This window comes from Vicugna pacos, chromosome 2 (assembly GCF_048564905.1).
Source record: "Vicugna pacos chromosome 2, VicPac4, whole genome shotgun sequence".
NCBI lineage: Eukaryota > Metazoa > Chordata > Mammalia > Artiodactyla > Camelidae > Vicugna > Vicugna pacos.
In genome coordinates this window covers 22,787,232-22,802,336 of record NC_132988.1, presented here as the reverse complement: position 1 = coordinate 22,802,336, position 15,105 = coordinate 22,787,232, and the positions used below count along the sequence as shown (strand labels likewise).

The 15,105-nt window shown below is 34.4% G+C and overlaps 1 protein-coding gene and 1 non-coding gene across 14 annotated transcripts in view; both read right to left on the bottom strand.

The window, feature by feature from the left end:
* ELF2 (E74 like ETS transcription factor 2) overlaps positions 1-15,105 on the bottom strand; it is an 82,743-nt gene that overhangs the window by 19,597 nt on the left and 48,041 nt on the right. For 3 of the 13 annotated variants that reach the window (XM_015235842.3, XM_006200098.4, XM_006200099.4), the window contains exon 1: positions 118-439. The exons of 9 other annotated variants lie outside the window; for them this stretch is intronic. In XM_015235842.3, the coding sequence (XP_015091328.1) occupies positions 118-175 (58 nt within the window). In that variant the 5' untranslated portion in view covers positions 176-439. Of the gene's footprint in view, positions 1-117; positions 441-15,105 lie in introns of those variants that run through there. One more of the 13 variants, XM_015235843.3, reaches the window with a different exon arrangement.
* Positions 7,042-7,148, bottom strand: LOC116276856 (U6 spliceosomal RNA). The gene has a single exon (XR_004186370.2). It is a non-coding gene; the product is annotated as a U6 spliceosomal RNA (small nuclear RNA).

Genomic DNA, 15,105 nt, shown 5'->3' with positions numbered 1-15,105 from the left:
GGACTGAGGTGGACACCGTACCCCCTGCACTGACCGCTACAGGGAAGTCTCCCCGCCTTCTGTGCACCCCCTCGCCTGCTGCACCGATGCACAGGAGGAAAGTTCCCCTGTCCTTACCAGCCCGGATGAGCAGATCCAGCTGGTTCGTGGGTCCCTCATGCAGAGACGTCGCCATGTTTATCCCGGGGCTGGAGCTGCTGCTTCACATTGACTTACACCGTGAGCAGCGGCGGCAGGGGAGGAGGCGGAACCCGCGGCCGGAGACACACGCCGTGCGGCCGACACACACTCACGCACTCGCACACACTCAGACGCCCGGATCCTTGCGCGTCCTCCGACAGGAAGCCGAGGCCGGCCCGCCTCCTGCCGCCGGGCTGAGAAACCCCACCACCTAACGGCAGGGGCGGCGGCGGCGGCGGTGGCCGCCTCGGCTGGCAACGCGATCCTTCCGCCCCGCGCCCAGACAGGAAGTCCCGGACGCCCGCCCCGGGGAGCGGCCGCGGCCCGCGGCGGGAGGGACACCTGAGGCTGGAAGTCGTCCCGGGAGCTGCGGCTAAGACAAGGCCCCTCGGCAGGAAGAGGCACATTTCACGCTCTGCGGAAGAAAAGTCTGCAATTGTCCCCACGCTAGAAAAGAGCCATTAGTCAAATGTTCTTTCTGGAGGAGATCAAATGCCTAGTCCCGCGGCTGTAAATAAAGGTGGTTATTTAACTCGTTTTGGGCGTTCACTTCAAAGAGCTGTACTTTAAAACAACAATACCAACCAAAAGAGTCATACCTACAAAAAAAGCTTTACTTGGACAAAGTAAGGCACTTCCAACTACTCAGAGACCGACTTCGTCTTTTTCCCTCTACAGAAGTGTTAAAGAGCACACTAAACAGGTGTTTATTAGCAAATAACAGAACATGCCAGCCTCAGAGATTGGATTATCCCTCCCCAATGTGCCAGTCATGAAACTTCTGTACCCTCCTGCATTTCTATTTGGTTCATTTGGAAACAAACGTATTCATTTATATTGCCATCTACTTTTAAACATCTTTTTGATAAAACTATCCTTATTGCATATAATGTACATATTATAATAGAAGTGGGGGATAACTGTCATTTAGTGACTATAAACTTACTGACAACACAGGAAATCAACCCAATAAAATGACTCAGATGAAGCTTCATACAACAAAAAGTACTCCACTGGCTTCAGAATTTTATACACACACACACACACACAAACTGTATATAACTGAATATATATAATTTAATATATATAGCTGAATCACTTTGCTGTACATCTGAAACTAAAAGACCATTGTAAATCAATTATATTTCAATTTAAAAATTTTTTAATTAAAAAAATAATTTAAAACAAAATGTTGCCCTGAAGTCGTTTCTACACAAAATTTACGTAAAACTATGCCTCCTATAGAGTTAGTGCTCAGTAAGTATTTGCTGAATAAACACAAAAAAGACTTGGTAGTTACAAATTCTAAATTACAAGGTGTAATTTTTATGATCTAAATTGAATGAACTGTGCTGATAACTAGAGAAAAATTTTTTCCCAGTGATAATATTAATTTAGTATCATTTTATAAAAGTTTGTCCAACAAGTCAGTGTGACTTCAGAATAGATTTACATAGCCTCTGACTGGGGTTTTTTGATTTCTGTTTTTTGTGTTTTCTATTTTATTCTCTTGGTCATTTCCCCTAACCCTATCACCATGATCCCCACCCTCCCCAAAAAGAACCTATATGCCATTTCCAAAGTACAGCTCCCCTTAAACTATATAAGGACCTCTTTTTTGCATTAGGTAAACTTGCCACTTATTGGACAAAAAGAAAATATATGATTGGTAGCTTTTATTTTTTATTTCTAGTCAATTTAAAATAAGGGCCATCCATTGATGGGAAGCATCTTAAACTGAGACGGTTTCCAGGTGGGGGGATGATAATAGGAACACTAAGGGGCTAACTGCTAGCTTTAGGAGATCATTGAAATTGTTAACAAATCTGAATTTCCACTCCTGTCAACTAACAGATTTTCATGTATTGTATTTAAAAGGGAAGAGAGTAATGTAAGCCAAAGATTTATTTTTTTCTGGAGATGACAGATTAACTTGGCTCAAAAAGGAGCACCCTTCTCAATACAAGAGTCAGTATGAAGCCCGATAGGTAACTTTCACCTAATTTGCTTCTTGAGATATATCTTAAGAAGTGAATACTGTCTGTGTATTTTATTTTCTGTACATCTTGATTATATGGATTCATGTCAGCCTTGTATTTTAAGTTCCAAGAGAATAAAAGCTGTATCTACTCCTGCATAATACTTCACAATAGATACACTTACATATTTATACATGTGTGTATGGATATATATATATATATATATTGACATCCTCTATTTCAAAGTAATTGCCGTATTCTAGTAAGAAAAAAAAGTAATCGCAAATTCTTATTAAAATAAAAGCCACTATGCAAAGTGTTCTACCTTCATTTTTTCCCCACTTATTCCTCTCTATATTCCTGTGAAATAGATATTACTATTGCACTCATTTTATAGGAATCTTCACCAAGGTCATAGAGTTCATGGGACACAGGGCCAGGATTTGAACCCATGAACTGACTCTAGAGTCCTTACTCTCAAACAACTCCCCAAGCACCAAGGTAATAAGACCTGTTTATCTATTTGATGTATTTAGTACCTACTGATTTTCTTTTCTGAAAATTCTTTTATACTCCTTGCTTTAAGAGGTGGAATCAAATTCCTCTCTTCCTTTGACTTAAATGACTCACTTTTAATAAATAGAATAAAGCTGAAGTGATGGTGTGCAACTTAAGAAACTGTCTCTTGATCTCTTCCTTTTGGGTCACACTCTGAGAGAAAGCCAACGGCCATGTCATGAGTACTCAAGAAACTGTGTGGAGAGGACCATTAGGTAAGGAACAGTGGCATCCTGCCAACAGTCATGTGACTAAACTATCTAGGACACAGACCCTCTGCCAGAATCAAGCCTTCAGATGACTCTGGCCTCATGAAAGATCCTGAGTTAGAATCACGCAAGTAAGCCAGTCCCTAATCCTTAACCTCAAAAACTGGGCAATATAATGTTTGTTGTTTTAAGCTGCTAAATTTGGGGTATTTTGTTAATCAGCAAAAGATCATTAATACAGAAGGAAGGAGCAGTTTAAACTCCCAACTTGTCACATGTCACAGCTTGGATAAAGAAAGAAAAGGGAAAAGTTTACAAATGATCTCTAACTTTCAACTACAGAGTCCTGAGCAGTTCTTTCCATTTCTTTTTGAACGTATCATCTGAGTATCAGTTCTTTTATCCTCCAACCTCTCCATTTTGAAAATAAATCTTTAAAATACAATCATTATCATTAAAGTCTAATATAACCAAAAATAATTAGATATCCTTGGCTATTTGAATGATTTTATGGTCCTATAGTAACCAAGATGGAAAAAATTCTTGAGAGACAGGTAAATATACAATTGTTTCCAATACCATATAGGCTTTAAATGCTTTTACTTTTAGCTTATCCTGGGGATTTTCTTTGTATTTTCTCTTTATCTAGTATACAGAATCATAAAATGTTATGGTTGGAAAGGAGCCTATAGCCCACATCACCTAGAGGTTTTCAAAACATAAAGAACCTGAACATCATGACTGCTTTTTCTTTTTTTTAATATTTCTTTACTATTGTATTATTTAATTATTTTATTTTGATGGGGGGAGGTAATTAGGTTTATTTCTTTTTAGAGGAAGGACTGTGGATTGAACCCAGGACCTTGTGTATGCTAAGCATGCACTTTACCACTTGAGCCATACCCTCCCCTCCATGACTGCTTTTCCTGACTAGCATAAATTAGATATATCACACTTTAAAACCAAATATATAACTGTGTGCTCTAACAGATACAATACCAAAGGCAACAGGCTTTAAAGTTTTTTTTTAAATGATGGGTAGGAATCAAAGGGAGACATTCTATTCATTTAATGTTTTCTTCCTATAATTTGGGAGAAGAATGACAATTTCCTATTTTAGTAATAACAGCTCTCTAACCACCAATGGTAGAGTTATTTGAGAACCACCAGTTTAATCCAGTGCCCTCATTTTACACATCAGGAAACTGAGGCTCCAAGAAGTTAAATAATTTGAGCAAAGTTACACAGTATCTTATGATTTCAAGGTCAAAACTTCTACGAAACAATCTTCTATAAAACTTAGAAGCTGCAAAATGGATGAAAAGTTAAATCCATTTTACTATTACTATATTTATAAGTTATAAACTATAAAGGGGTTGATGGTTTGTGTTTTAATGTCAAAAGCTAAAGCAATGGTTAAGTGTCTTTCTGAGAAATTATGAAAAAAATGGGAAAAACTTTTGAGCAGTGAATGGTGGGATAACAATAAGAGGTCAAACAAGTCTTCTGATACAGCCAAACTAACAATGAAATTGAAAGCTGGAGTGTGGTATGTTGGACATGTTTAGGGAAATAAAACGGGTCATGAAAACTAAGCTCTAAGAAAATTAGGTCTATCAAGGACAAGCTGGAATCAAGTAAAGCTTGGTTCATCAACCCTGGAAGATAGCCAATAGACACATGAGTGAAATTCTATATATTTACACAGAGAAAGGATGGTTTATTTCATATGTCTTATACTACTGCTTAATTCTCTATTTTTGGTCTTTTACATTACTGATTTGTTTTATTTAATAGTCAGGTTTTATAAAATATTATTAAAATGAAGATGTTTGAACCCATAGTCACATATTCACCCATTTATTCAACAAATAATTATTCAGCACTTACTTCAAGTAAGTTCCTGTTGTAGGCATCCATTACTACACCTAGTACAACTGAATTATGTAACAAAGGAGAAAAATTAAGGCTTCTCAATTCACACAGAACTCCCACCAAAGGTAGAATTCTTAGACAGTATGATATACAAAACTGCTTATACATGAAATTAGAGAGTAGTAGTGAATGGGTATAAGCTACATTTTGCACTACCACCCAGCAAAGTTAAATTATTTACATGTACAAAAGCGTTCATAAGGCATGAATTTTTAATACTGGGTTCACAAAAGCAAAATTTTGTTAACAAAATGTGCATTTTTCTGAGGAAAACGACCATGGCTATTTTCAGATTCTCAAAGAGGTCCATGACTCCCAAAAGTTATTTTATCGTAAATGACCATGCCATATGCGTTTATAGACCATGAAAACCTGACAATGAGTAAGGATCCAGCATGTACATCTTGAAACTGATGATTTGGCCATTTTTGAAACTGATGATTTGGCTTAGGTTCATGTTTTCTGCATTTTACTTGGGTTATTCCTGGACCAGACTCTCCTTGAGTTTGATTCTTCACTGTATGGTTAATACTAGGCAAAACACTGCTTCTAATTCTTAGCAGTCACTCCAGAAGGACTGTCACCTGATTCTTACAGCTAGTCTTTTCTAATGGATGTTAGAAAGTTGTCTTCAAAAAGCATTTATTAAGCACACATATGTGCATGATACCCTGCAAAGTGAGTTGAAATGGTTAATGATCTATTTTAAATAATATTTATGACAGCTGATTTCAAGAGCTTGGGTTCTTTATTATCATTAGAGAATGTACAGTATCTTGAATACTCTGGAGATTTTTTTCAATTCCTGTGAAACTTTACAAGGACTAACACATGATTCTTGTTTAGCATGTTTTTGAAAAACTTTACAATGGAGTTCTTAACTAAAATATATCGCAACTATAAGCCAAATTCTATTTTGATTGATTCCAAAAGGAATATTCAAATTAACTAATTTCCTCCCCTCGAAATATAGCTTCTGCACCTACCCACTGAAAAGTTCTTCAAGGTTAATATAGAGCTTTAAATCGTCAAGCCCAGCAACCTTTTCTTAGTCTCCAACTGACTCTTCTCTAAACAAATGACATTACTGACCACCCTTTATTAAAATCCTTCCCTTCATTTGATTTTCATGATAATAAACTGTCTGGCTTTGTTTTTCTCCAATTTGTTTCTTTTCAGTTGACTTCGCCCACTTCAGCACAACCCTTAAATGATGGTTCTCCCAAAGTGTGGGCCTGAGCCACCTTCTCTTTTCACTCTCCACTCTCTCAAGAATGGTAGTTAGTATCCCTTTACCACCAGGGCTTTCAATATTTCTGAATTGACTCAAAAATCAGCATGTCCAGTCTTGACTTATTTTTTGTTTAGCTCCAGGTTCTAATTTCTAGTTATATGGTAAACATCTTTATTTGGATAACCCACTGGTACCTAAAGGTCTTTTATCTACAAATTTCCTTTGTTTCCTCTATCTTTAACATCACCATCATCCCAGGCTAGAAATCCTGAATCATATGTGTTCTAGTTTAGGAAGTCATCTCATATAATTTTTGAGGGGGATTTAAAACATATATGAAATTACCCCAAAAATACATAACAAACAGTCACAACCCCACCATCCAGATCAAACAACTGTTATCATTTCGTTATTTATACTTGAAGATACTGTTTCTCCGTAATAAGTAACACATTACAGGTGAAGATAACATCTTTGAGTACCACCCCCAGTCCTCACTGGCCATTCTGTTTCTCCAAAGAAACTACCATCGTGAGTTCTGTGTAAATTCTTCCAGTCTATTTTTTATACTTCTGTCTGTGTGTTTCCCAGAATGATATATGGTATTATTCTGCATGCTCTGGGTACATAAATGACATCTTACTATATATACCATTTTAAAAATTACTTTCTTAGCTCAAGATTCACATTATATCTATACTGGTATAAGTAAATATAGCTATGCTCTTAGATGCTTCAAAGTATTCCTGCCTGTGCATGAATATACCCCATTTTGTTTATCAAATTATCTACTGGTAGGCAAATAAAAGTTGTTTCCATTTTTTCACTTTTATAAACAATGCTGCAAAAAATTCTTGTCTCCCTCTTCTTAAGCATGTATGCTAGAGTCTCTCCACAGTCTATACCCACAAATAGAATTTTTAGGTCATAGAATAGTGTATTTTTTTAAAATACGGAACGGTTCACAAGTTTGTGTGTCATCCTTGCACAGTGGCCATGCTAATCATCTCTGTATCCTTCCAGTTTTAGTATATGTGCTGCCGAAGCGAGCACAGAATAATGTATTTTTAATTTTATACATTACTCTCTCCAATGTAGCTGTGTAAGTCTAAAATCCCACCAGTGATGTGTTTTAGTTTCCATTTTTTTCACATTCCTGTCAATATAAAATATAATCAGACTTAAAGGATTTTTGTCATCTGTTGGATGACAAAAAAATGTTCACTGTTGTATTAATTTCCACATACTTCTAAGTACTGAGGATAAACTTTTTTTCCCATATACTTATTGGCCATTAACATTTTGTACCATGAATTGCCTATTCTTATCCTTAGTCATTTTTCTATGACACTTTTTGTCTTACTGATTGGTAGAATGTTAACATATTCTAGATAATAATTCAGATACGTATTCCAAATATCTTCTGCCAGCCTGCAGTTTGACTTTTACTTTGGTTGGTCTATAGCATCCTCTGTCCTACAAAATTTTTAAGTTTGATACAGTCAAATTAATATGTGTTTTCCCTTACAGTGTTTCTTAAATAGCCCATGGAATAAAAAGGAAACATAAAGGAATTAAGAAATATTTAGAAATGAATTATAACAAAAATACATGTCAAACTATATATGACACAGCCAGAACAATACTTAAGAGATCAGGAAATGAAAGGTTTAAAAATAAACAAGCTAAGCATTCAATTCATAAAGATGGAAAAATCAACAGATCAAACCCAAAGAAACTAGAAGGAAGGAAATAATAAAGAGCAGGAAAAATGAAATATAGAGTAATAATTTTAAAAAATAAAGATTCATAAAACCACAAGTTGATTTTAGAAAGACTAATAAAATAGATAGACCTTTACAAGAGTTACCAAGAAAAGAAGGTACATGTATGATACAGAACAAAAGGGGAGAAATAACCACAGTTACAATAGATATAAAAATAATAAATCAATATTATGAATGATTATATGCTACTAGAGTTGAAATCTGTACGAACTGTATAAAGAAGTTATATAAAATGTATAAAGAAAAAACAGAATAGTAAGTAGCAAAGAAATTAAAATGTAGTCCAAAACTTCCTCTCAAAAAAAAAAAAAAAACCCAAGTTTTTAAAATGTCTTTATTGGAAAATTCTAGCAAAAATTTAAATTAATTACTATCTTATAGAAGTTGCTGTAGAAAATAGAAAAGAAAAATAAGTGAAAGCAACCTGGATTATTTTATGAGCCTAGTGTAATCTTGATTCAAAACCAAATAATAATAATACAAGAAAAGAAATCAGAGCTCCATATTACTTATGAAAGGTCCTTAACTTAAAGAAAAACAGAGTAAAATGATGAAAAACACATCCTCAAATGCAAGGAGAGTTCAATGCCTGAGAATACATCAATTAACTGATCCTATTAACAGATTAAAGAAGAAAAATCATGACTTATCAAAGAATGCTGAAAAAGCATCTGATAGGACTCCATGTATAACAATACAAAAGCAAAATCAAAGGATTATATGGAAATTCCTTACCCTGGTACATATTATATACTAAAACCTACAAGAAACATTAAATGTCAAGTTGAAACTTCATATACATGTCCTTCAAGATTGGGAACAAAACAAAAATGCCAGTGGGGATGTAAATGGGTGCAGTCACTATGGAAAACAGTATGGAGATTCCTCAAAAAACTAAAAACAGTTCACTCCAGCAATTCCATTCCTGGGTGTACATTCCAAGAAAACAAAAACATCATTTCAAAAAGATATATGCACCCCAATGTTCATACCAGCATTGTTTACAATAGCCAAGACACAGAAGCAACCTAAGTGTACATCAACAGAAGAATGGATAAAGAAGATGTGTGTGGGGGGGGGTGTATAAATATATATAATGGAATACTACTCAGCCATTAAAAAGAATGAAATTTTGCCATTTGCAACAATATGGATGGACTTGAAGGGTACTATATGCTTAGTGAAATAATTCAGATAGAGAAAGAAATACTGTATGATTTCACTTATATGTGGAATCTAAAAAATAAACTAGTGAATATAACAAAAAAGAAAGACTCACAGATATAGAAGACAAAACAGTGGTTACTGGCGGAGAGAGAGAAGGAGGAGTGGCAAGATAGGGAAAGAGGATTAAGAGGTATAAACCACTATGTACTAAATGAATAAGCTACAAGGATGTATTATACAGAACAGGAAATACAGCCAATATTTTATAATAACTATAAATGGAGTATAACCTTTAGCCACTGTGAATCACTATGCTGTACATCTGAAATGTACGTAATATTGTAAATCAACTACACCTTAATAAAATATTTTTTAATTAAAAAAAATTTTTTAAGAAAATCTACTACAAAAAAAATAATAAATAACCCCAATGGGAATGCCAGTTAATATCACTACTCTTTAATATATTGGAGTTCTTGGCCAACATCATAAGAAATGAAGAAGAAAGAAGATGACTGGAGATTAGAGGAAAGGAGACCTGAGCTGTCCGAGCTGAGGCCATCCTAAACCAGTAAGATCCACAGCGGATCCACAGAAAACCACAACAGGAGTAAGCCCAGCCCATCTCAGCAGAACCACATAACTAATCCATAGACTCAGGAGAAACAGTACCTGGTTCTTGTTTCGAGCCAATAAATTTTGGAGTGGTTTGTTATGAAGTAACAGCTGATACAACTGAGAATTCTGTGATATATCCATTACTGGGCTACTAGAAAGGTAAAATGTGGTAGATGTCTATCATGGAGAACTGTGCAGCAGTTAGATGCAACAGATTAGATATACAAAGCAACATGGATACTAAGAAGAGCACTTACATAAAAAGTAGGAAACAGAGTAAGATACATAATACCATTTATATAAATTTTAAATATATGCAATAGGATATACATACTTAATACATTTTTAAAAACCTGTTCAATTTAAATTTGATGCTTATGAAGGAGGGAGATGGGATTGTGGTATAAATAAAAACGATAAAGAGAAATAAATAAATCAATTGAAAAATAAAACAAGAATGTATGAAATAGGGATCTAATTTTACTTTTCGCTCTATAAAAAACTAACTATTCTACTATAATTCATTGAGTAGTCCTTCCTTTCAATAAATCCATGTCTATTATATACCAGGCATAATGTATGCTTCCTCTGTTTCTGGGCTCTCTATTCTATCCTATTCAACTATGTCTAGGGGCCAATAACATGTTTTAAAATGCTGTATAGTTTTAGAATCATTCTTTATGAATAGTACCCCTTAGTTTGTTCTTTTGCGGAATTGCCTATAGACTATTTTTGGACCTTTTATCTAAGAGCTTGTCAAATTCCACCAAAAAAAGTCCTCTTGGAATTTTGATTGGAATTGTATTAAAGATTAACTGGGGAATAATTAACAGCTTTACCATGCCCAGTTTTCCATGTATGCTTGTGGGTTAAAGATTAAAGGAAACAATGATATGATTTTGGTCTGTTTAGGTTTTTTATTTCCTCTTAAGGAAGTTGTATATCTCATTTATTTATGTCCCTCCATAAAGTTAAATTCTTATTTTCATAAAGGTATTACATATTATTGTTAGATTTATTCCCAAATCCTAATTAAGTTTTTAAACTATGAATGCATTTTTTGTTTTATTTTCTAATTATTGCTCACTTTTGTATATAGCAACCTTGATGAACCTTCTAAGAGCAGTTTTTAAACCTAGTCATTTAAATTTGTGTTAAATCTTCTGCAAATAACATTGTTTCTTCCTTTCTGATCTTTATGCCCTTTATTTTTCTTGTCTTATCTGCATTTGCTATACACCCTCCAATAATAATTCCAGTTAGTAAACATGACAAATGGAATCCTGTTTCCCTATTAGGAAATTTGCTAAAGATTTATATATGTATCTACATATATTTATATATATAGGTATATCCCTTATCAAGTGCCAATCCAGAGTCTTTATCCTCAAAAGATGGTGAATTTTAACAAATGCTTTTTGGATCTACTGAGATGATTATATGGGTTTTCTCTGTTATTCATATGGTGAATTACATCAGTAAAGTTTAATATTTAACCTTCTCTGCCTTCCTACTATGTATTTAGTCATTCCATATTTTTTAATGAATCATTAAATGTTAGATTTGATTTGCTATTCTTAATTTAGAACATTTGTAGCTATAATGATACATCAATTTGGCAAGAAATTTTCTTTTCTTATACTGGATCAGTATTAATGTTAAGGTTATATACTAGCTTCATAAAATAAGCTGGAAAGCTTTCCCAGCTTTCCCTCTTTTACTGTTTTCTATTATAGTTCGTATATGATAGGGATTATGTATCCCTTTAAATTTTAGTAATAAACCTGGGTCTGATGGGTTTTATTTGAATGAAGAGATGCATATGTAAAATTAAAGAACTTAAATGGTTACTGATTTGTTTAGGTTTTCTATTTCTTCTTGAGTCAGTTGTAATTTATATATATATTTTTAATTGCCCACCTTGTAGGTTTTCAAATTTCTTGGCCATAGATTCTTTACAGTATTGTTCTCTTACGATTTTTAAACTCTCTATTCTGTTGGTCATATTTTTGTTCTTCATAGTGCTTATTTATCCTTGATCTGCATTTATAGAGATTTGTCCATTTTTATTAATTTTTTGATTTTATTAATAATCTATTCTTTTATTTTCTATTTAATTATATTGACTCTTATTTTTATTATTTCATTTCTTCTACTTAATTTGGATTTATTCTGTTGGTCCTTTATTAACATCTGGAGTTGAACATATGCTCATTACTTCAATCTTTCTTATTTTTCCAATAAACACACCTAGAGCTATTAATTTTCCCAGTGAGTTCTGCTTAAGTCACATCTCAAATTTTCATGTGATGCTGTGTTATTTAGCTGCAAATATTTCATAGTTTTTATTTCTTCTTTCATCCATTAGTGAGGTTTTAATATTCTAAAGTATTTTGATTGTCTTTTCATTGTTGATTTTCTAATTTTATGGCATTATGATGAAATAATATATTTTTGAATGACACTGATTTTCCAGAGATTGCTGAGATTCATCTGTGACCTAGGACAGTTAAAAACTGACCTGTATACAACTGGGAAAAAAGTATAAGGTTGTATTTTACTCAGTTAGGTATATATGTTCTATAGATCTCCAGTTTACGCAATTTGTTAATCCTGTAGTTCAACTCTTTGATGTCATTTTAAATTTTGTGTCTGCCTGATTTCTCAATTTTGACAGGGGTGTTTTTAACTCCCACTGTTCTGCAGACATGTCCACTTCTTGCAATTCTGAAAGCTTTTGCTTTTAATGGTATTTCAAATCTATACTGTTAGAGGCATATAGGTGTGTAATTATATTTTCTGGATTGTTCCTTTAAGCAGTTTGACTAGATTTTTTTAAAATAACCTTTAAAAATTAATTTATTATTGTTATTTATTTTTATTTATTTATTTTTTGCAGGGGGGAGGTAACTAGGTTTTATCATCTATTTTTATAGAAACTACTGGGGATTGAACCCAGGACCTCGTGTATACTAAGCATGTACTCTACCACTTGAGCTATACCCTTCCCCAACTTTTAACAGTTCGAAGAGTCTCTCTTTGTCCCAATTAAGGATTCATACTCTGAATTCTATTTTATTACAGCAGCTTCCTTTGGTTAGTATTTTTCTGATAATTACATTTTTCCATTCTTTTTATTTAATTTTGTTTTGTATATGTTAAAAATAGCAGGCAGACTCATGTTAAGATCACAATTGGTAATTTTAATATAATTTCTGATGTTTTGGAGTATTTCTACTATCTTGATATATCACATATATTTCTTCCACAGCTTTTTTTTCTCCTTGTTCCCTCTTTGTTAGATTGAATAAAAGTTTAATTTATTCCCTAAACTACTCCCCCAATTTAGTATTTTGGAACAAATACCTCCTATTTCTATTATTTTAGTATGCTCTAGTTGCTTAAAATAAATGTCCTTGTTTTCACTTCTCATCTTCTCCAGATCATGTTTCACACAGTTCCTATTTTATTCAAAGGCCACCACAAAATCTGGTTCCACTCCATCTTTCTAGGCTTATTTCTCTCAACCATTTGCTTCTACTAATCTCTAGTTAAACTACATCACCCGTCAGTCTCTAAATAAAACATAGGATTTCTGAAATTCTGTTCTGGTTCACCATGTTTTTCTGATTCACTCACTCATTAAATAAATACTTTATTGAAAACCTACTTGGTGCCTGGCTCTGAGCAATACCAGTGAACACAACGAATATGGTCTCTGGCTTTATGAAGCATCACATGGAAACATACAATAGCATGGAAATATAATAGAGTAAAACTTTATGAATACATGATTCCATTCAGGTAACTTAACTGGAATTGGCTCCCATCTTCCACTCTATCCTCAAATAGCAGTCCTTAGAATATACAACCACCAGCAGGTGGCACCAAACCACCTAAGCCAGACCTTAAACTGATTTGGATACTTTAGTTTGAATCCTGCAACCTATTCTCCTCCACTGACTCAGGTCATTTTATTAAATTTATAATGCCATTACTTTATGTGATTTCAATTTTTTTAATATTTATTTACTACATTATCATGGGAGTTTATTGTATCATAAGTTGCAGGAGCTAACCAAAAGCGAAAAAAGAATGGGGGTCTCTGACAAAAATAATAGAACACTCCTAATTGAGATTGAAGAGTATTAGATAAAGCTGCTCGCTTTCTTGCGCGCGCGCTCTCTCTCTCTCTCTCTCTCTCTCTCTCTCTCTCTCAGAAAGTGACTTTCAAACTGATACCTAAAGGATGACCAGGAGTTAAAAGCTGAAAAGGGAAAGCAAAACACTCTAAAAAGAAAACAGCATAGGTGAGCACCCAGAGAAGGAAAAGTCTGGATTAATGGGAAGCTAAAAAGGCAACCGTGTGTGGCTGTCTGGGGTGGGGATATTGCATACTTCATCAGAGTACAATACTTAAGAGCTTGGGCCCTGGAGCCCTACTTACCATCTGATTTTAAGTCTTTGCTCCACCACTTAAATAACTGCCTAGCATTGAAAAGGTTATACTTGTTTAAAGTATTAAATCTACTGTTATATAAAGCCCTATGAACTTATTCCTGGCAATGTAGGAAAGAAATCTTAATGTTAGGGTTGTTTTGTTGCTATTATTGTTCTTATTGTTTCTAGGTAGATGAGAGGAACCAAATTACTGAGTGTCTTGAGGCCATGTTAAAAATCCTGGGGTGGGGGGACCTGAATATTATCCTAAGTGCAATTAGAACCCACTAAAAGGTTTTAGGGAGGGACATATCATGATCCAATTTGCAAATACATTTTTTAAATTACTTTGGCTGCAATGTGAAGAATGAATTGCTTAGGGTTGTGGGGAGAAGGGGCAGTAGTGAAAAAAGACCAATTAGAAGGCCAAAGGCCACTGTAGGAGCTCATGTGAAAAGCAACCACAGGTTGGATTAGGCTAGTAACAATGAAGCTGGAAAGAAATTAGCAGACCCAAGATATATTCTGGAGGCAAAACTGATAGCATTTGGTAATGAACTAGGAGGTAAAAGGGTAGAAGGTGTAAATGATGACTTCTCACAATACACCCCTGCCCCCTACAATCTGAATAAAGTCTTTCTTACTGTGCTTTAACAAATATCACAGATGTTTTTCTGTAACACTTCCCAAATGAAATTTTATTTATCTTCCCAGGCTTGCTAACATATGAACTTTCCATCACAAGAGCTAACATCTCTCTCCTCCTCACTCTCACAACACTGATTTTATTAAGCTTTAGGTTATAAAGAGCTGTTTTCTTAAAAAAAAATTTCCCCAATAGACACAAGCTCCTTTACGCTAATGGCCATATCTAATTTCTTGTTCTAGTCCACACACACAAAACTGCTACGTGCACCACAGGCAGTCTTGCAAAACCCCACAAATGACCTCAGAGCCAAGGCAACTCCTCAAGCTCTTTTCCTTCCTTGGAAGGAAAT